This window comes from Nymphalis io, chromosome 26 (assembly GCF_905147045.1).
Source record: "Nymphalis io chromosome 26, ilAglIoxx1.1, whole genome shotgun sequence".
Taxonomy (NCBI): Eukaryota; Metazoa; Arthropoda; class Insecta; order Lepidoptera; family Nymphalidae; genus Nymphalis; species Nymphalis io.
Genome location: NC_065913.1, coordinates 8,347,365 through 8,370,283, shown reverse-complemented (window position 1 = coordinate 8,370,283; position 22,919 = coordinate 8,347,365). Strand labels below are relative to the sequence as shown.

The following is a 22,919-nucleotide window of genomic DNA, read 5'->3' as shown; positions in this document are numbered from 1 at the left end:
TATGTACAATGAACGGTTCGCGACATATGTATATAATACTCTCGCGGATATATATGTAAACTAACATAAAACATATACTCTATTCGAATTGCGAAGGCTTATACAAATGCGAATGGAACACATATTTAACCTATTATTTGGATACTATACATTTTCAGAATCATAACGCTACAATATAGTATCTACATATATCGCCGTGCCACGTACTATTTCCATCAAACCGGATGAAATAATTCAAAATGAATTATGTCATAAATTACTGAAGAGAAAACTCATTTCAACTAGATAAAAACATTTATGACCTGAAATCTACTTGAAGTAAAACCATTCATGTGATACATCTTACCGAAACCAAAGCGAAAAATTAATAATAAAAAGAAAACAAATAATATTGCTGAATGTAAACACTTTGTATAATAAGAAAAACTAAAGTTAAAAATCACTGTAACACTAAAATCTTGTCCAACACAAAGGGAAACGTTTTCATAAAACGAATTTCCACACAAATGTCCACTTCGTGCTGTATCGCGTCTGAAACTGAAAATCAAACCTTTCAGGACCACGCTACGACTACTTACCCTGAACCCTCAATTACGTGTAAAGTGAAAAATATGAGAGATCTTACTAGGCCGGTTGCAGCAAGACCTCTCAACGACTGTATTAATGATGATACTAAGGCTCAAATTATAATGGCTGGAAAAACGATGATGGGGTAAGACAAAGTGAATCTTAAATTCTATAGAACAAGGTCGTATTTGGTTTAAACAATCTAAATTTACGCCTCACTCTCCATATATTTATGTTAAAACGAAGGGTCTTCGTAAATTGGTCATTAAATAAGTCAATATAACACTCGGGAATGCAATTAGTTCTATACTTAAATTTAATTGAAATTAGGCTTTAAAGCGAAAGATTTAAAGTTCAAATTCAAATGGATTTATCTTAAAACTAGTGTTTTGATTTAATATATAAAGATAAACTGTATTTTAACAAAAATACAAAATAAATTAAATTGTTTTAAAATAGTTAAACTATTCTAGTCTTCAGATATGCTATTATGTAACGTATTTTGTATAAAATAAAGCTTAAAATTCCTGTTTTAAATTTTACTTACGTCGTTCTTATGTCTAGGCAGTACTGAATTAGTTTTGGTCATAGTAAAAATAAGAGAAAATATCTTCAATCCGAACATATAATGCATGTATTTCTAGCTAAAGACTTTAAAGAATGTCTGATAAATGTAATTCTTATATACAAATTAATACGATAATTTGTATTTTTATTCAAAAAATAGATTTTTATTAATACAATAAGACGAGTACTATCGTTAAGTATTCTACAGTTAATAAGCTTTCTTATTCAAGAGGACTCGAATATATAATATTATAGTAAAATGTCTAAAGAATACTCAAGAGGTTTTACAAAAATAACAACATAAAATTTGAACCTGCTATATTCCATTAAAATTGATTGGTTTACTTTCATCAGGAGGCATTATAATTCAAATTATAATTAATTCAAACGAACGAATTTATGAAAATTTACAGAATATTTACAAAACTTCATAAAAATTTCATTACAAATCTAAATAATAATAAGTTGACAGTTAGATATGTACTTATTTTGATAACAGGAAATAATAATGTGTACAATCAAATTGATTTATTTTTATAAAGTAACAGAGAGAACGTTTTAAATTATGAGCGTGGAAGTCGAAACTAAATCGCATTATTTTAATAAGAAAATTATCTACGATTTCAATTTTTTATATTTCCGACGACACATGGCGTTATTATAATATTCGAAAAAGTTCTTTGAAGTATTTCGTATTATTTCTTATTTCAAAAAAAAAACGAATTATTGTAAAGTTGTCGATAAGAATATTTTCATGGTGATAAATCATCGCAATGTTACAGTTTTAAAATTATTATCCCATCTTAAGCTTTATAGTCATTATATTATCTGCAGTTTAAAAAAATATTGTCATCTTATTTAAAAAGTTAATATACCTATTTTATATACCTATATATGCACACACAAAAAGTTTTTTAAGAGATTATATTATTATTTTTTTTGATATAGTTATGAAGTTAAGACATTGCTAAAAAGAAATTATGTAGTAAATTTCGAAAATACAAATGTACTTACTGGTTAGGATGAGCAGTGAGCCGGTTCGGATCGGACGCGTTGCGATGCTTGCCCCGTCTTGGTGCGTCGCGCTCGCGACAGCTCTCCGCGCGGTTTACGCCGCGAGATGCATTCGCGCCTTTCCAACTGGTGTAGAAGTGGTTTTATGTTAATTTATATCCGAATAATTATGGCCAAGATTATCAATTTGTGCATTCATTATTACATACAACTTAATGCAACTAAATAAATGTATGATTATATATAAAATAAAATAATATTTTTTAGGTATATATTTTTTTTTATATCGTTGTAATGGAATAGGCGTTTGTCTTCCATCTCACCTGATGGAAAGTGTAGATGAAGACGAAGGTGGTACACGCCCATCCAAAAGAAACCTGTTCACTCTACTCTTAAAGGCTCCAGAGTTCAACTTATCAGAAAAAATAGACCCAGGCAGGTCGTTCCAAATCTTGGCGACTCTCACCAAAAACGAGCTATCAAACCGTTTAGTTCGACTTTTGGGTATGTCAACAACGTATGGATGAAACTTTTGCCTGCGCCTAGTAGTCCGATAAAGGAATGGAGATGGCTCAATCAGTTTGAAAAGAGCCATCGAGCACTCTCCAATATCATCTAATCCACGGACCCACGTAAATCCACGGATTGAGGTATCCACGCCATCCAGTGGCAAGTAGCCACACTTTTTCAATGAAACAAAAACAAACCGAATCCAATGGAACTACGACACTGTGTTAAAAATAAAAGCCATCTATGCGTACAGTTTTTAAGCTGGTTAACGCCACCTGCCACCTAGCGGCAATGAGAGAAACTGCATCAGTTTTTACACTTTACAGAGGTGGCGCTAGTGTAGTACATATACCAAATCACAATAACATTGATGAAATATATGTTTTTTTTTTATATTTATATACAAGGCAAAGCAGCTAGAATAATATGTAGTGCTTATAGTAATAATAATAATATCCTGGGACATTATTCACACACGGCCATCTGATCCCAAATTTAGCAGAGCTTGTACTATGGAAACCAGACAACTGATATACTACATATATTACTTTTCTTTTGTAAATTCATACTTATATAGATAATTATACTCAGACTCAGGACAAACAGACATGTACATGCACACTAATTATAATTACTCTCTTGCTCGGAAGATAAGATCGTAAACAAACCGGGTTGCGTCGACGACTAAATTTGCTCATTAACTTGTCGTGGTAGATCAAGCTCCAAATCCTCTCCCCAACCCAAGGGATCGCATTCACCCAGAAGTGGAACACTTACTGGCTGTTTCTTTACTTTAACTATATAAGTTTAGTAGTCTATGTCGTGACCATTTCTTATAATTACAGTTACAAAGACTCTACTACAGAACAAGACCTTAGGTCAGTTTCATAATCTATCCCAATTGACATCTTTTATATGTTTGTTTATGACATACGCACTAACTACTGACCTGTGTTCTTTCGTTTCGTTCTCCTTGGTGTTGGTGTCGTTGGTGTCGACGTCTAGTTCTGGCGCTGTCGGCTCCTCGGTCGATCCCTCTCGTCTCGATTCTCCTGAAAACAAAAATACAAAGGAAACTTAGAATTGCTTTGTATCTGTTAATACATTTCGATGTTGTCTCATTTAATTTAATGTGTATACGACTTATAATTACTAAAGTATATTTAGCCGATATGGCCTAGTAAACAGAATATGCTGTTTAACTAAAGATTGCAGGTTCAAATCCGATAAACGACACTTAGTTTTGGTGTGTCATATTCAGTATTAAATATAACACGTCCCTGCGTCGGGGATGTAGAAAATATAGTGAGGAATACTGCATGTGTCGGATGAAATTATATCACATATGTATCCACCAACTCGCAGAGGAATAGCGAGGCGGGTAGGCTCCAATAACATTCTTAAAATTATATAACGCTTTTGCGCAGTGAGACTTTTACGGACTTACAATATTGTGTTCAAAGTTTACGAACAAGGAGTCCAATCATTAGTTCACAAACACAAATTGTTTCCTATTAAACCGACAATATCTTACATTTCAAACGCTGCAATTTTAATGAAACTTAATTGCAATGAAACATATAATAGCGACGACGAGTAATTAAAAACAATCGAATGTTACAAAAACGTCGGAAACTCGGCGCAACCACGGCGGGAGATGAATCATCGCGACCGCTCTATCCTGTTACGGGATGAGCCACAATCGACGCGTCATAATCCTGTGCGAGGATACGAGAATAGTATGTACGTATAATTCAATTGTAACGTATCGGTGTCTGTACATATTAATTTAATTTTATTTAAATGATGATGTTCTCATGATCGATTTCAGATATATTATAGTGCACAGGTGTGTGCGCAAACACAGACACCTATTACCTCGCACTCATAATCCGGCATAGATGGATGGATAGCAATTGCAACACGAACCAAAAGTGTGCAGGCACAGGAGCAACGATTTAAGCTGTGCCCGAGGCACAGGAGTGTGAGCACTGATGAGCTCGACGTCTTCGTTCAGAACGACAACGAAAAAACAACACATAGCCGTAATCGTTACCAACCTATACGCGTTAGCATTTGATAACAAAAATCACATACGTATATGTATTTACAACGTACAGTGTTATATAATTGGACAACATTTTACATATTTGATCCCGAGTAATGTAACAGTTTCCTGTTGACAAACGCTTAACCATACATTTCGATATCGTGATATATAAAATGTATAATAAATTGAAATTTTAACCTACCAGTGATTTAAAGATCATCTTTTTTATATAGTACAGGTAGGTGGATGGGCAAATGGGTCATCTGATGGTAAGTGTTCACCACTGTCCATAGATATTGACGATGTAAGAAGTATTAAGCATTCATTACATCGCCAATGCGCCACCAACAATGGGACCTAAGATATTATGTCGCTTGTGCCTGTAGATATACTGGCTCACCTATCATTCAAACCGGAACGCAACAGTACTAAGTATTGCTGTTAGACGGCAAAATATCTGATGATAGGTACCACCCAACCTTCCCGACGGCCTTGCACCAAGCCCTACCACCAAGCCAAATAAATAAACGACAATCTACACATTATTTACAGAAACGATTAAAAAATATTAACAATTATTGATATTAGTACTGAACAAACGCAAGAGGACAATACAGTATCGTAGTTAGCATTATAAAGAACGTGTTTAGCGATGATCTCACTCCTGCGCAGCGTTTTAATCATTCTTAGCACAAACGCTTTAATATTAACAAGCTATACAATACATTGACTATAAAGATGAAATTATTTGGATAACATTTTAGAAATACATAATTAAATACTTTACAAATACATTTAATTGTATATACTATGGATACATTATAGATATATATGCAAAGGATAATGAACAGGTGTCATCGACAGATTTAGGTAGCGCTTGATAGAAACATCATTAAATACTAATTACATTGCCTCTTATTAATGCGCGATTTACTATAACCAAGAGATAATAGATAGATATAAGATGATATAACACTTATTTAGTTCATTAATATAATGACTATTTAAAAAAAAAAATTGTTAAAATAAAAAAATTATTACGTACTACGTTTGTATGAAATACAAAACAAAAGATCGGATGCGATGTCAAATATTAAACATTTAAAAATTAATTATATTTAAAGAAAAATACTCGCAGTGTTACTCTCTAATATTTATTGAAAGCTTTATTTCTGACATTACAATAAGAAGAAAAACATCGGAAGTCGACCGTCATCGACTTCGCGCAGCACAAATAGATTAAACAGAAAAGAATGTTGACCCTTTTTTTAACGCTGGAAAAACGCCTTACGCGTTTCCCCCACGGGAACAGGGGGGTACGTGGGGCTCGCCGAGTGCGCCCCGAATATCGGAATACCCACTAAAAACCAGCGGTACACTTTCCGTCATAACGAGGAGCGCCACGGAATCGCTTTCGCATGCTACCGTAGCGCTCTGAGAAGAAGGCTGAGCCGTTCAACGGGTAACAGGGCAAGAACATTATCGAATTGACGTTTGTTTCAAAAATTAGTTGACCCTTGTACTATTATTCTTTGACCGCTTTCCAATGCGAAGTTAGCAACCTATTTCCCAATCAAGACTTGCCATTGTCACATTAATAAATATGAATCCTACTCATAGCTCAAACGACGTTTGAGCTACGAATTTATTATGAGTTCTTGGTAACGGACGTGATCGCATTGTGTTAGTGGATTCGAATGTTATACCATCTAGGTTAAACATTATGTAACTTATAATAACATTTACAATTGATAACGGACAATTCTCAATGCGAAGTAAAAATCAACTTAATATTATATAAAAAAATACTAACAACATACATTTTGGAGGTATTTAGGGTCGAACCTGCGACACCTTACGCTTCTCTTTCAGCTATTGAAACTTTAAAATAATTAATCTTGAAATAAATTTTAATTGTAAATGTATAGTACATTAGTAATTATAATCTAGACGTAGATACATTTACATATATTGTCATACGACATATAATACTGTTTTTTTTCACACAATCTTTTAAAAACAACCCTGTTCCGTTCGTTCTGCCCAAAAAAGATTACAATGTTTTCAGCTTTTATGTATGTATGTGAGTTTCTTTATTCCACCATAACTTTTAAATATATAAACATATTTGGATCCACGGAGTATCGCTAGAAACATCAATCCGTGTGACACGGTCTATATAAATTCATTGATTTAAAGCAGTCGGTGTTTTTTTGTTTATTTTTAATATGCTTGAGTATAATTTTTCATTAGCCCGTTACAACAAATCCTACACATAATAGAAAAAAAAAAACAAAATTAAGTGCAGCTTTCATATGATACTCATTACTTATGTTAATTAAACAACAACTATCATTATTGTTATTTTGTATTTGTAAAAAAGTTTTAAAAAAAAAGCCGAGATGGCCCTGTGGTAAGAACGCGTGAATCTTAACCGATGATCGTGGGTTCAAACCCGGGCAAGCACCACTGAATTTTCATGTGCTTAATTTGCGATTGTAATTCATCTCGTGCTTTACGGTGAAGGAAAACATCGTGAGGAAACCTGCATGTGTCTAATTTCACTGAAACTCTGCCACATGTGAATTCTACCAACCCGCATTGGAGCAGCGTGGTGGAATAAGGTCCAAACCTTCTCCTCAAAAAGAGGAGAGGAGGCCTTTAGCCCAGCAGTGGGACATTCACAGGCTGTTACGAAAAAAGTTCAACTTAGGATTGACTGGAAAATAATTTCCTGTGGCATTACGTTTGTCTACCTTTGCAAAACTGGTGCGAATAAATAAAACATTATAAATACTATGTGGTTAGGAACTAGTACATGAACGACCTGAATACTCGAACAGTTAACGCGTGGTGTGTTTACGATACACAACAGTTAGCGTCAATAAGCATACAGTAGTCCAAATTCGATAACAGTTACAACTTCGAGTAATTGCCGGTCTGTTTCCACTTGCATCTCGCTATGTTATATCGTTCTACATATAGCAAGATACAACAAAATTTACATTAGTAATATTGTTGGTTCCTAAAGGTTCGTAATGTTCAGTCTTTCGCGTGTAAGTGCAGTAGGAATCTGCACAGCATCTGATCTTTATCTTTAGCACAAAAGTTCCGAAAGGCTTGACTTTTTCAATTAGGATTTTATGGTAGGTGAGTTATGTATGCCAGTCATATTGTTCGCTCGACTGAAACAACATTGGTAGGCATTTTTAAATTAAATTAAGTTTATTTATAATAAATACACGGGGCGCCAAACTGGATTCTCTGAATATAATAGGGATCAAGATCAGATCTAACAACTTATACATATATTATTTTTAAAGTATCTTAAATGTTTAAAAGTCGATTCTATGTAATAGGCAAAATGAAAAAAATAACAATATAGACTAAAACTAAAGTTAAAAACCCACATATTTTAAAAACATAATATGAAAGACATGACCTACAGATGTACTAATGAAAATATGTGATCCGTGTGTTTGAAACCAGTTCAGAATTGTCGACAGATGCGTCTTTAAACTTCTCTGAAATATACAACCCCACTAAAAATATTTATAAAAATAGGCTTCTAGTATTGGCTGTTCAAGGACTAACATACACATTTCTCCCTTCCACTTAAACGTGCCTTAAACTTGAATTTAACGTGGGAACGACATCTGTTATCGATAGCGCATAACGCGATCAGTTAAGATCGAACCTGCGACTTTTACATCGCCAGAAGGCTTCAACTTGATTGTAGAAATGAAGTGAGAAAACCTGCCACACGATGATTTCTCTCGACACATCCAAGAAAACGAAACATGTCCATCGTTACCTGCCTTACGAATAAGCTGACAAAGAAAGTATATAACAAGCATGTCCCTCGCTCCTTATATATCTCATAAACATGTAAAAATGCGTTTCTTTCTTAAACGTCCATCGAGCAGGGAAAACCGAAATTTCGATCCGTTCGCGGTTCAGTGACCGGTGATGACGTCACACGACTCTGAATCACAGCCTGGACCTCGGCTTCGAAATAAAAAAACTCGATACGAATCTGCAACTTCAATAGCGTCTAAATAATAAGACAGAAATTATAAATATTAAGTTTTTAAAACAGACCAATATAAATAAGTTATAATATCGAAAAATAGGTCGAAGTCGTTGCGTCCCTGATGTATTACAGCACTCGCCGCACTCACCGTTTAAGAAATAATAAAACGATACAAAGCAGTATAGGAAGGACTATATTATAAGTCCTTACTATCCTGCTGTTCCTTGCCTATTCAGTGGTACGAACTTATACCGACGAGCGAAACGCTACGAAAATATCCCTTCAAGGATATACTTCAGGTTACGATACAATGCAATGAACTTATCTCAATATCTTAGTTAAGGGCATAACGAAAACTACAATAAAATGTAAATAAACTTTATTGTACTTCAATAAAACATCCATAGCTAGAATAAAGACGAGGAAAAAGACATAAGGCGACCTTATTGCTATAACAACGATCGCAAACAATAAACAAAAACAACCTTACACACACATCAAAATTTCAAATAAAAACCAATACTGTTCTATTTTTTCAATATAATATATATACCTATCAAACAGTAGACATTGTCAAAGATAATCCGACACAATTCGAAAGTCACTTTGAATCATATGTCGTTTAATAAATTCAGATGTCGTTACAAAAAACGGGACAATGTTTTGGTTTAAATCGTCGATTTATTGCTAACATACATACATAACATTTATGATACGGGGTCAAAGAACTTGCATTACCGAGATAACCTCGAAAGAGCATTCTTAATGTAATCGGTGATCTGGGTTTGTGAGGAATGATTTCAGGGATCTGTAGCTAAGAAACCCACGTAAAAATATAAATAACATGATAGTGAAGTAGTGAGAATTGCTACGGAACCAACCTCTATGCACCCTTTTTTTTCGTTAGTTTAATTATTTTTAAAATATTTATTAATATATACATATAAAAGAAACATGTAAATTTAATTATAAGCACAAACTGTAGTAAATAACACTCATACACTATAATGGGTGGGCAAACGAGCAATCAATCCTCCGGTTTGTGATTGCAGTCGTTCAGACCGCTGGAAACGTAAACGGCGTTGCGGATGTGTCACGGGTGTCGCGGGAAACCGAACTCTTGATGTTTATAAGCTCCCATATTATAGCACTCAGAAAAAACCCCAGGGGGCAAAAGTTATCTTGGGGAGTTACGTTCTCTCATTGGAAACGATAAAGATATCCAAAACACATATTTTCCACGTCTATAGCACTGTCTATGTGTTACGCTTTCACAGCTAAATCACTGAACCGATGTTGACAAATTCTTATGTACATAGCTTGAAATCCAAGGCTACTTTATTACAACTAACACTTGACACGCTACGCCCCCCTCCCCTTAATTATGCGAGCGAAGCTGCGGGCAAAAGATACAGTAAAAACCGTAGCTCTCATCTCAACAAACCAAAAATACTTAATAATAACAGAGTCTAACAAAATCCATTCGAAAAAACTTAGTCACAATCCCAAATTAGCGCAACGGGAATCGAACTGGGAACAATGTCTCCGCTGAGTCAACCCACACAAGGATACGCTATTAATACGCGCTTCCCGTCGAGGTGCGCACGCGCATATCAATGTACTGGTGAAATCAACACTTCCGGTATTTTTTTGTTATTTAACGCACACCTTTAAGGTTAGCTTAAGCTTATGATTGACGTATTCATGTAAGTGAAATATAATTGAACGTCTGCGAATGATAAAATTGTGTCTAATTAGTATGATTTCTTTTCTATATCTAAATATAGAAACCTTTAGTTGATGAAAACATATACGCAATTAGCCAATTTACATGAATAATTATAATATATAAAATAGAAACTGCAATAGTGATCGCATTGGAATTAGATCGGCACAGAATCAATTAAATTTTGAGACAGTTTTTATAGCAAATATTTATATAACACGTTTGTTTTCGAAACACTTAAGACTCAAGTCAACAGCCGAAATGTCCTAAAACACAAACTTAAGCACATAAATACCGGCGCAATAATCAGATTCGATCTTATAAACGCCTGCACTACATATAAGTATTTTTATAATTATTTTATTATCAAGTTATAGTTAATCTAAGCTGACTGTAATGTGTTTCAGTTATCTCAATGTACATTCCTGTGCGCTGCGTTTACTCCAATAATCATACCGAGTCTGATGGGTTACCTGCGCTGAAGTAATTTTAACATTCAATATCTAATCTAGGAACACAAACATGTTTATCTCAACAATAAATCTTTGGGTATAGGTAACCGGTCATATCGCAATGGGTTACACGTTCGATATTGCTCATGACAATTTGTTTAAACCTCATATTTATACCGTTTATATTATACTGTTTATTAGGTTGCTTTAAAGGATAATGGAATGCAGTTTAGATTAGTCTTACATTAAGAACAACAATGTGGCGCTGCAGGTACCTCGGTACGGACCGGAGGAGGAGGAGGAGAGAGAGTTTTCTTTAAGCATTACATTGCAAGCGTGTTATGAGAATGTTAACTATTCCAACACTCGTATGTCTTTGTTTTTATTTATTTAATTTAGAAACACAGACGAGCACACGGGTTCGTTGATGGTGTGTTCTTCTCTTCGCCCGTTGACAAAGGAACCATAGAAATTATAAGCTAATTCTTAAAATACTTTACTAGAAACTTTTACATACCACGATATTACTAGAGCACAAACGTGAATAATTATTTACAAATTCACTCAAACGCAACGTATAAGAAGAGGAAGAAAACCATGGAAGACTGACCTATAACGCTACAGCTTTTCTATTATAACATACATTTAATGGGCTTCCAGACCGATTTCGGCCACGGCGGCAACCGAGAACAGCCTGGGACATATTATAGTGCAATAGTGTTTGCACCACAGACGCATTGTCTATTCTTTTACGGCAAATCCGACGGCGACGAACGAACGACGATGTCATGACGAATTTTATATATACGCTTAAGTAAGTACCGAGTATTGACTTGCCTCCATTCTTTATACTTGCTTGCTGCGGTAGCTTCTGAATTACGTTTCGTAGGCATTTCACGTTAAATTATAAGTATAACAGCAACAAAAAAAAAATGGCAAGGATATGCTTATGTAAAATATGTACACACATAACACATAGATGATTAATAAACGATATGATCGCGTCACAAGGCCGGGAGTGTCGTCCTGATAATGGATCGGCGACTGACCCGTTATCACTGACATGAATGCAGCTATGATAACTGTATACTAAATAATGCAACTCATATCTACATAACAAAAGCCTATTATGTACATGAAATGAGTAATTTATTTATTAGGAACATCAGTTGTTAGACACATATGCTTCAATAATAAAAAAAACTTAATTTAACACGATTAAGTGCTCAACGCTTAAACGAAGCTACAACGTGTACGATTTAAAAAATATAATCATATAACAAAAGAAAAATATGACAATAACAAGAGATAAACACACAATTGCCAAAAAGCTAACAAACATCTTCATCATTTATTTTCATATGATTATTATATCAGGCTTGGAATGTATGGCACGGAATTACTAATTAAAAATTATAAAATCATTTTGGAATAATATTAAGTCTATATACCTCAGTACATAATAATAAAGATATTTTTATTTATTCGCTCCACTTTTATTATATTGTCTGGAATAAATGGCTAAATAGCCAAAACACCACTCCCTGAACGCCATAATAATTTGTTCTACGTACGGTGGCGTAGAATAAAGTATAAATAAATTACTACATTTAAATATTAAATCAATACCACGATTAAATTCATATGACTTGAATGTCTAAATAATTCCTTTAATAAACTAAATCTTCACTTCTCAATATTCCATTTAACCGGAAACACAATTGTTGTTTCGTGCTCAAGCTACCCTCTTCCTTTTATACCCATTGACTTAACCACTTAAAGAGTCCTCCTAAAACAACCGTAAACTCGCACACTATACACATACAGTTGAGACCCACCGGCCCATTGACCGCTTGCGGAATGCACAGACGACTTGTTTCAATATCACACAATTTTATATATAAATAAACGATCACACTAAACACATGGAAAAAAAACATTTAAAAACAACTCTTATTTTTAAAGAAATAAAGTTCAATATCAGAAGAAATGCCGCTTATATAGAAAACTCGTACAGCAATCCTTATTGTGCAAGAATTAAGGTTGACAATAGAATTTATAACATCAATTGTTATTGGCAGTTAGTAGTAATCCTTATATAGATTCTATTTTCAAAGACATAAGGATCAGAACAGCCTGTCTAGGATTAAGTATGTTTTGGTATGCGCTGGCACGGGTCATGGGCAGAATAGCTTTGAATGGAGAAACTGTTGCATCAATGAATACTTAATTAATTATGGGAGTAGTTGAAATAATTTGCGATTCAGACCTCTCCTATAGCGTCATCTGCTTGTCATTTAAAATTGTAAAAAGATTTCAAAATCTTATTATATTATTAAAAAAGGTACCTGATTCATACAAAGTATTTATAATGAATTTGGAAACGACAAAACAAATACAGCTACTAACAAAGTAACCGCAATGCAGTAAAAAACAATACCAGTAGTGGTTAATACAAATAATAACATTAATTGATTAGTGGAATTTAGTTAGTGAAAAAGAGTAACTCGTACTTGTTCGGTTTTAAGAAGAACATTGACAACCTGTAGCGACTTTAGGTTTAATTAAATCTTGTAAAATGTTCAAAAGAACTTCAGAAGTCAACTTGAATATACCATACTTATATACTTTATATTCAACACAAAAATATAAAAAGGTAACATTTACTACATGACTTGTAAATCCAACAATATTCAGATTAAATTGGAACGATCATTCGCAATATCGTTACATGCGATAAATAATTTTCTCACGACGAGCGTAAAGGTTTATAGCTCGTACGTCGATTTTATAGATTGTAACCAGACGGATTTATTTATTTTCCATTGCCCATATGTACGATTTCACGGTCAAAGAATTCAAATGTTTAATTGTTGAAACCGTTTTAATATCGCTTCGACATGTTACGGTCGTATTACGAATTCGCGTTACCGTTTTGCATACTAGGGTTGCCATTGATGATTGCTTTATAGATTTCAACTAAGATGATCGATGAGCTTCAACACTAAAACACAAATGCTAAATTCTTAAATGCATCAGTCTCAAGATCACATCATGTCCTGATTCTTTCATAAGCTTAATGAAATGTGAAATCGATTAGCATATATCCAAATAATTAAAAGATAAAATCTTTGGAACGACTCAATATATAACACAAATAAAGCGACAAAGATTGATAAAGGCCGTTGTGTAAATAACGCAGACTGACAGATCAGTGAAACATTGGACGGAGCATTATCAAGTCAAGTAGAACGTTCAGCAAAAACACTGAACACCGTTACATGTCAAATCCGAAGTAGTAGTTGAATCAATTTAAATATTTCGCTAAGCAATCTATCACGATCACCATCGACTATTGAAATGTTTAGCGATTTAGATCACATGTACGGACTGTGAGGCAATTGGACCGTCGTGTGTTAATCATGCCGGAGATATTGTGTCAAATATAATTAGGAATTTAGGTGAAGTTTTTTGTTTGAAGTAAGACGATACTTCACTTTCTCAATGTGTATCTAATTTGGTTCTTGCAAGCAGTTCTGCTTTATATGTATTGTATGTTGCAAAATAATTTAACTCGATCAACTATCTGTTGATTGGATAAAAAAATATTTGCTATAATTAGCTAATTCTTAGATCTTCGTCTTTTTGAGTAATAAAGCATGTGAGAATTCTATTGGCGACAGATTTCTGTGCATAAATATAATATTGGAATAGGGTTGCTAATCTGAAAGAAATAAGGATTATCTTTGTTAGCTTTGTTAACTTAGCTGTACAATTCTGCAACAGTCCGAGAGAAAATTACTTCAAGGTATATTTTTTGCATGACATGAATGATGCAAACTGACGCTTGTTATTGTGGATTAAAGGAATAATTCGTTTTTCGATTTCGATTTACTTGTACATTTTTCATTTATTCTTGATTTAAGATTTATTTAGTAAACAAAATTGAATAGAAAAAATAGAAATTTTAGTAAACAAAATTCGTAACTGACAAACACTTTAAAAAGTAATTCATAATTATCGTTAAAGTTTCACTTATAAGGAAAACTTGATAATAAAAGCAACTTCCGATCATACAATATCCAAATAATAGCCTAAGTCCGGCTTTGACCCGGCAACCCTGAGAAGCAAGGCGAGCGGGCCCGACTGATCTGAGGTCGGCGTTTGATAAATACGACGCCGTGACGGTTTGACGCGGAATCGAGATCTCGTAAGCGGAACAACGATTAATTCGTTTGAAGTTACTTTTGTGCTACATATAAGTGTAATTATTGAATTGAAATAAGTCAGGTTTATTATTTAAAGACCGAATCACGAAAATTATCGCGATAAAAGTTATTGGTCTATTAAAGTTATGATAAAAAACGATTTATCGTTTGAAGCTATAAAAAATATGGATGAAAAAGTAATAATGTTATGAATATGAGAACTCACCTCTGGAGCCGCTGAACAGCCATGAGTTCTGTTTAAAAGCGTCAGAATTCTTCTTTTTTGTAATCGGGCTAGGTTCCACAATACTAGCTTGACGACTTCTACCAGCTAACGGTGTCTTGATACTCTTCTTTTTGCCCTTCTTAAGTGTTCCGCTGTGGGATTTTCTTAGAGTATTCACTTTGACAGTCTGACTTTTTCCTCTTACTTTACTCTTACTTCTAGAAGTCTGTCTACTCAATCTTCTTCTATGCTCTCCAATAACCTTCGGAGCTGGCATATCTTCATCCGAGTCAGTGTCTGCGGGAGGTATACTCTGGCAGATTGATGCATGCCTTTTTTCCTCTTCCAAGAAAAACTTTGTATGGTTTAAAATTTCTTTGGTATTGACAATACCGTCGACAACTTCAACTACTGCTTCGACCGTTTTCATAGATGTTGGAGTTTTCTTCCTCCTGAGGAAGTTTAACGCGCTGACTGACGAGCCTTTACTACTTTTACGTTTTGGGGCTTCTGTCGTACTGGTTTTACGACTTTCACTCCCTTTCTCATCTTTCTTACTATTTTTCCTTAACTGATCTAATTTCATAGTGGAACCATGAATTGAATCCCTGTCCTCTTCACTCCATAGACTCTCTCTTGACTTCTTCTTATCCGAATTTTTCTCCGTCTCCTTTTTTGTGTGGTCGAACCACTCATCGCCGAGACTTTTGACGATTTCAATCGGATTGGATAGGGACATTGTTTTTCTGTGTCCTTTTTTAGTTCTTGCTTGTTCGCCTTCTTCGTCTGTCACCGCAAGTTTTAGAGACTCTTTGCTCATGGTGGGTGTTTTACTGAGCCTGGGTAGTGCGTCATCGCTAGCAGAAATAGCATCACTGTGACAGTCAGCCGACTCGTAGAGAGATTCGTCACTTTCATCACGCCGCTCTACGGATTAATTTACATTATGTAACAACGTATCGAATACACTGTTAAGATTTCCTTGCCATGTAATATTTTTCTTACAATATATAATATTAATTAAATTCATTCACGTATCATCGTCGTGTAAATAAAGTTATAATCAGAGAATAATATCATGTAATAAGTTTAAGAATTGCAATAATTATCTATAATAACGCTGGGAACTTAATTATAAGAATATCGCTATGTAGACATTTGCGAACAATGTCAATAATAAATAAAACAATATGGAAAAAATACAGCAATGATGTGTCCGCAATGAAAGATGAATAATAGGATATAATCATAGAGGTGACGTCGTTAGTAATAATAATAATTATGAAGTAACAATTAACTGCGAATGTCTTGTAAAAAGTATAGTCAATTAAAGAATTAAGATTCAAAACTTATTTAAAAAAAAAACTAAGGACAGCTGATTATATATCCACGCTCTTTGAATTGAATGCGATTCTACCAAAAAAATTAATGCATTTACCGTTTGCATGTATACAATATAAACGTAAAAGGTAAAGCCCTAAATGTTATGGGTAGTAACGTCATCATACCATAAAACCTGTTGCTATTATTTGTAATGAATCGTTCGTTTCATGTTTAATTTTAATAAATACAGATTCTCTTATTCTGTTAAAATCATCTTATCTACAGCGTGCGTAAAGTTTTCATTCTCATTTCCATACAATAACATTTAAGGTGTCGCTCCGAAAGACGCTTTCTATACAAACAAAAGAACTGATTACAAGCGGTAAAGTAAAAATTATGTGAATACTGATCGTTCTAACGATGGCGGAGGTGCAACGGTCAGCCCAACCTGTTCATGTATATAGACAAAGATTCAAATTAATTCCAATCAGTTTAAATGAATAGACGATTATACAAAAAAATACATCGAATTACAACCTATTTTATGAGTAATGAATTACACAATACTCGTTACCGTTATTAAATTGAAATGAATTAATTCATCAAACACTTCCTATACGGTAGTAACTCTTAAATAAATCGGAGTAAGGCATAAATCAATTTGTCCATATGATATTCATCGAGTTAGTAAAATTAACAATTGTAATTACTTCATGTTATCAAACATTGTCACGCCTAATTAATTAATTAATTAATGAACTAAATAAAATTAAATAATATGTACTTATATTTACGGTAGGATTATGCGATTATTATATATTATGGTATAACTTTTTAACACATATCTATATTATTTGTTATTCAATTGCGAAACATAAAAGAAAATCAAAGCGAAACAGCTAAGTACTAAGAACCTAAACGGTTCTTTTCGGCATAAATCCACGTTCCGAACCGTTAGAAACTATTTTATTTATTACATTGAATATAATCTTTTAAATTTTAAAGTGTTTGTAAGAGGCTACTTAAATGAGATATATTTTAATTTTGATTATTTATTTCCTCTAAAATACGTAAAACAAATTCGGTTGGTTTTCTATATTTTAAATCTTTTAAGAAAATAAATTTACTAATTTCACGTTAATTATTAGAAATAACGTGACTTACAATTTAATAAATTTAGAAAAAAGTTAAATAAATATTATAAAATTATTTTTTATATATTTTTTACAAATAATTAAAACATGAAATATTCTACTGCTATTCAAATAAAAACGAATCATATTTTAAGCAATTTAAAATTAAACGGGAATATCTATCAGACCCTCCAGAAGCAGGAGGGCTAAAGGGCATTAACCGTAGGGCTCAAGCCCTGAGGGATCGTCGGCGAATCAGGTTAATGCCTCTGATATACATCGCAATATCACGCAATATAATACAGTTTAAGGTAACGGGCGATTCATAACGAATTCGAGCACTCCAATAAAAAGCATTTATAAAAATCAATCTATGGAAATAAACATGAAACTTTGTTTTTAATAATAATAATAATATCCTGGGACATTATTCACACACGGCCATCTGATCCCAAACTAAGCAGAGCTTGTACTATGGAAACCAGATAACTGATATACAACATATACTACTTTCCTTTTGTAAATACATTACACTTATGTAGATAATTACACCGAGACTCAGGACAAACAGACATGTTCATGCACACAAATGTCTGTCCTTGGTGGGAATCGAACCCACAACCTTCGGCGTGAAAGGCAAGTATCTACCAACCACGCCAACCGGCCCGTTTTAAATACGTAGAATAACTAAACAGGAATATAAAATAAATTGTTAAATGTTTTATCATAATAAATGTGTAAAAAGAGAGTAAATTCAATTGTTAATTATTCAAAAGAAAACCTAAGTAAATTCTAATGCTCTTATTGTATCAAATAAAATACCCGCAAAGACAAAAAAAACTTTTACTAACTTTGATTAAACCTATCATAAGCTGTACTTAAGTTTATATAAACTTTAACAACGAGTTAAGTTATCGCATTAATAAAATCCATATAACGTTAATATAAACTAAATAAAGATAAGGCCCCGGCTACACCGTCGTACATGCTGGTTAAGGATTATCTCCGTTATCGCCTAAGCTCGGGTTACACTGTTGTAAACAGTGGATAGCCTAACTATTACAGCACATATTACGAAATATATTCACTATGAAAAGATTTTGGCTATTTTGTGCCTGGTACGCTTACGGATAGTAGAATTGTCTACAGGGCGTCATTCAGAAGCTACACATTGGCTTGATACCCACAGCTCGGAATTAATGATAAATACTAGGTTAAATGTATGATGATAACAGATTACTAGTGCTTCTATAAATAATAAAATTAGACAATATTACCATTCGAAAGCAAAACGAATTAATATAGTGACCGGAACAATACAGCCGCGATGGCTCTGTGTGTACAACGAAGATTTTGTACTACAAATCGTTGTATGTGCAATTCTTATCATCTGTTTGTTCAGCTTTTGTCCGCAACATTTGTGATCTGTACTTCAAGAGAAGCTATAATTCTTATACATATGAAGCCGGATTTGACACACAATTTGTGCTAGTGGAGAAGACAAACAAACGGTCAAATAATCATTATTATAATTCTTTTTTTTTTTTATAGAATACGACAAGCAAATGGAGACAAGAGGAGACATGATGGTAAGTGGTCATCACCGCACAAAGACATTGGCATTGAAAGAAATTGTTAATCATCGTTTATATCGCCAATGCGCAACCAACCTTGGAAAATAAGACGTTATGTCCCTTGTGCCTGTAATTTTATTGGATCACTCACCCTTCAAACCGGAACACAACAATACTAAGTATTTGGGTTTCGGTAGAATATCCGACGAGTGGGTGGTACCTATCCAGATGAGCTTGCACATGGCCCTACCACGAGTAACCCGTAACACCGTAACAGCCTGTGAATGTCCCACTGCTGAGCTAAAGGCCTCCTCTCCTCTTTTTGAGGAGAAGGTTTGGAGCTTATTCCACCACGCTGCTCCAGTGCGGGTTGGTGGAATACACATGTGGCAGAATTTCAGTGAAATTAGACACATGCAGGTTTCCTCACGATGTTTTCCTTCACCGTCAAGCACGAGATGAATTATAATCACAAATTAAGCACATGAAAATTCAGTGGTGCTTGCCCGGGTTTGAACCCACGATCATCGGTTAAGATTCACGCGTAACCCATTTTATTCCAAATAAAACTCAGCAATAATTTAATTAAAGGGGACCCGAATAAGTATTCCAGGCAATCATGATATATTTTTAAAATGTGGGTAACGACTGATCGTTTCGAAATGAATAACGCGACCAAATTGCGAAAAAGTTATTAAAAAAATATTAATTATGATGATATTATTAACAATGAATTATAACAGCCTTACTTCTTAATTTTACACATTTACTCGATTTTATTTTAATGAAAAATAATAACGATCATAAATATATTAAAAACAAACAAAATATAAATAACATTGCCAAATACAGGAAAAATAAAATAATTGTAAAAAAGGAAAACTATATCACAAATTTGAGGCCGCATTCCTAAATATAGAATTTATCACATCAGATGGGCTGACCTCGACCGTACTGACCTTATGACATTCGCAGTTATTTGTTACAGACCATTCTTGCACGTACGAACTTATTTAAATGAGAATTAAATAAAGTAATACACTCATCTTTATGAAATAACATTTGATTAAAACGTAACAGAAATAACGATTTAACATATTTCGTAGACGGTTTCACAATAAAGCGGCTAGCGGCCATATCGCAAACAGGTTGCTCTCTAGTCGTATATTGACAGTTTAAAACAAGACATGAAATTGATGGTGCTGCTTACACACACACGTTCTATTCGTCTAATACTTTTAACACATAATATTTTTTACTTGAAATTGAATGATACTAATAAGGTCATTGACACGTCGATCAACAGTTAGTATTTCTTGGTATTTGTAAGTTTGTATTACTTATATCTACTTAAAGAGAAGCGAATCGATTATTAAAAAATATTACCATGGCTTGGAAATCCTTAACACTAATAAAATCAATAATTTTATATCATTTTTATCCTGTACATAACTGACAGGCTCGTTAAACTCATACATACCGAGCGATACTTTCATATCGAGTATATCGGAGTATCGTCGTCTTTCTTTATCCCTGTCTGCCGATGTTTCCCTCTCGCTCGACTCACGAGTCGGTTTCAGAAGCACCGGTTTCTTTCTTCTCAATTTATTGACAACTCCATTGTCAACCTTATCAACTTTCTCTGGGACCTTTGGGTCCCGCTTGAACCACATCATACCGACCATAAGTACAATTGTTCTTTGGATATTAACGCCAACGGTAAAAACCGTCGCCTTTGCTAATGTTTAATGAGCATATCCTTCGAAACTGCTTGAATAACACTGATCACTTAAAATTGATGATCTGTACCATTATTATCACACTTAAGCACTATATTGTTATATACTTTAATTCAATTGTTTTGTCACTAGTCATTTCTTTTAAAGCACCGACAACTTCACTTGTAAAAATTTTGGCAGTCACACGACTTGTTTTTTTAGCTGAAAAATTGAATTTTCAATGTGATACTCTTGGCAGTTTAGTTTAATGTTTCGTATTAATAAATTGAGCAAAAAAAAAGATATAAATTAAAATGAATACGAGTCATAATTGCTTGTGTAGGTTTATTATTTAGATAGATATACTGTATGTTGTACGTCCGAGACGCACAAGTGCATGAAGATAATGAGATTATTTTTAAACTCAGATTGTCGCCTTGCGAGTACTCGATCTAAATATAATTTATTTGATTATATATTTATGTTTGGAAATTAAACTACCTAGCAAAAGATGTGTTTTAAATTACGCGTACAATTCTAAATACTATATTATTTGTACACAAAGAAATTACTATTTCAAATACAAGCGCGAATGAATCGGGCATTTAATAAACAAGCACCAAAGTAATTGCTATTAACATAAATCAAAATGAATGAAGATCGCTTGAAACGAGATATGACGATCAAACGAGAGGACAATTGGTACAATCTCATCAAGATCGGGACGTGCGCGGGCACGGAAGCTATGCGAGGATGCGGCCTCCGCGCTTCCGTCAGTAATACAGGCACAGGACAAGTGTCGCAAGACTGGGTGACTTGAATATTTCGCAAAGACATCTGACGACATTTTATAAATACTTGACTTACGTGTAAAACCGTAATTAAAAATCATTTAAACAGATAGACCATTTTTCTCTTTTTATAAAAATTAAAAAGTTAATTGTTATGTATTATATACATGTTACGTTGATGAAAAAAGATTTAAGTAAAGAACATTTTAAAATAATAATAGAAAATCGCTTTAAAAATACCAACCTTATCTCACATGAGCATAATTATTTATTTATTTTTTATATTTGCCGGGAGGGCAAATGACTACTACACCTGATGCTAAGTGGTAGTAGAGTCCAAACGCGACGACTGTTCTGCACTAGCCGCCATCGCATTGCCGGTCCGCAATGTTATACAGATAATATAAATATGACTTGGATAGATTTATAAAGAATTAAACGAGACGAGAACAAAACGTAAACGCCAGATATAAAAACTGATTATTATAAGGAAAACATTTTGCAGCCGTAAATGCAAGAGGAAAGTCGAATTAACGAAACTCAACCTCGTCAGAGAGCCACTCGACCGGGCAGACTTTATTAAAACGTTGGAAAAAACACAAACTGCATTTATGAGGGCGGAGGGTGAATCGTGGAGGGTTGGTAAGCGAACAAAAATTTGCTATCAAAGCAAATTGTATGATTTATAGCAATGATAACGCAACTTCGTACTTTTTAACAGAATTTGTCATTTGGGCTGACAACGGGACCTTTTCAGTCAATTACTAGCTTCCTACTGTATTAATTTCTTCATAAAAAAACAACAACAATTAATCCTAAAAATTTAATCATTCCAAATTCAATTTAAGGATATTTCGACATACACACACAGCAGAGACAAAGATAAAAAAATGTATGAAACATATTATAAAACAGATAAAACTATTGCAATATCGACCACACGTTTCCTGATGTCGGTCGCGCGGATGCGCTTCCGTCGTACATGGAATAGGGCAGGGCTTAAATAACTTATGTAACATGAAACCTT

General features: G+C 33.8%; 1 protein-coding gene across 1 annotated transcript in view; it reads right to left on the bottom strand.

Annotated features, from left to right (window-relative positions):
- The window catches only part of LOC126778417 (rho guanine nucleotide exchange factor 11), a 177,013-nt gene that overhangs the window by 27,634 nt on the left and 126,460 nt on the right, over positions 1-22,919 (bottom strand). Inside the window, exons 19-20 of the mRNA XM_050501919.1 lie at positions 3,608-3,710; positions 2,149-2,274 (exon numbers count right to left, since the gene is read on the bottom strand). Of these exons, the coding sequence (XP_050357876.1) occupies positions 2,149-2,274; positions 3,608-3,710 (229 nt within the window). The remainder of the gene's footprint in view (positions 1-2,148; positions 2,275-3,607; positions 3,711-22,919) is intronic.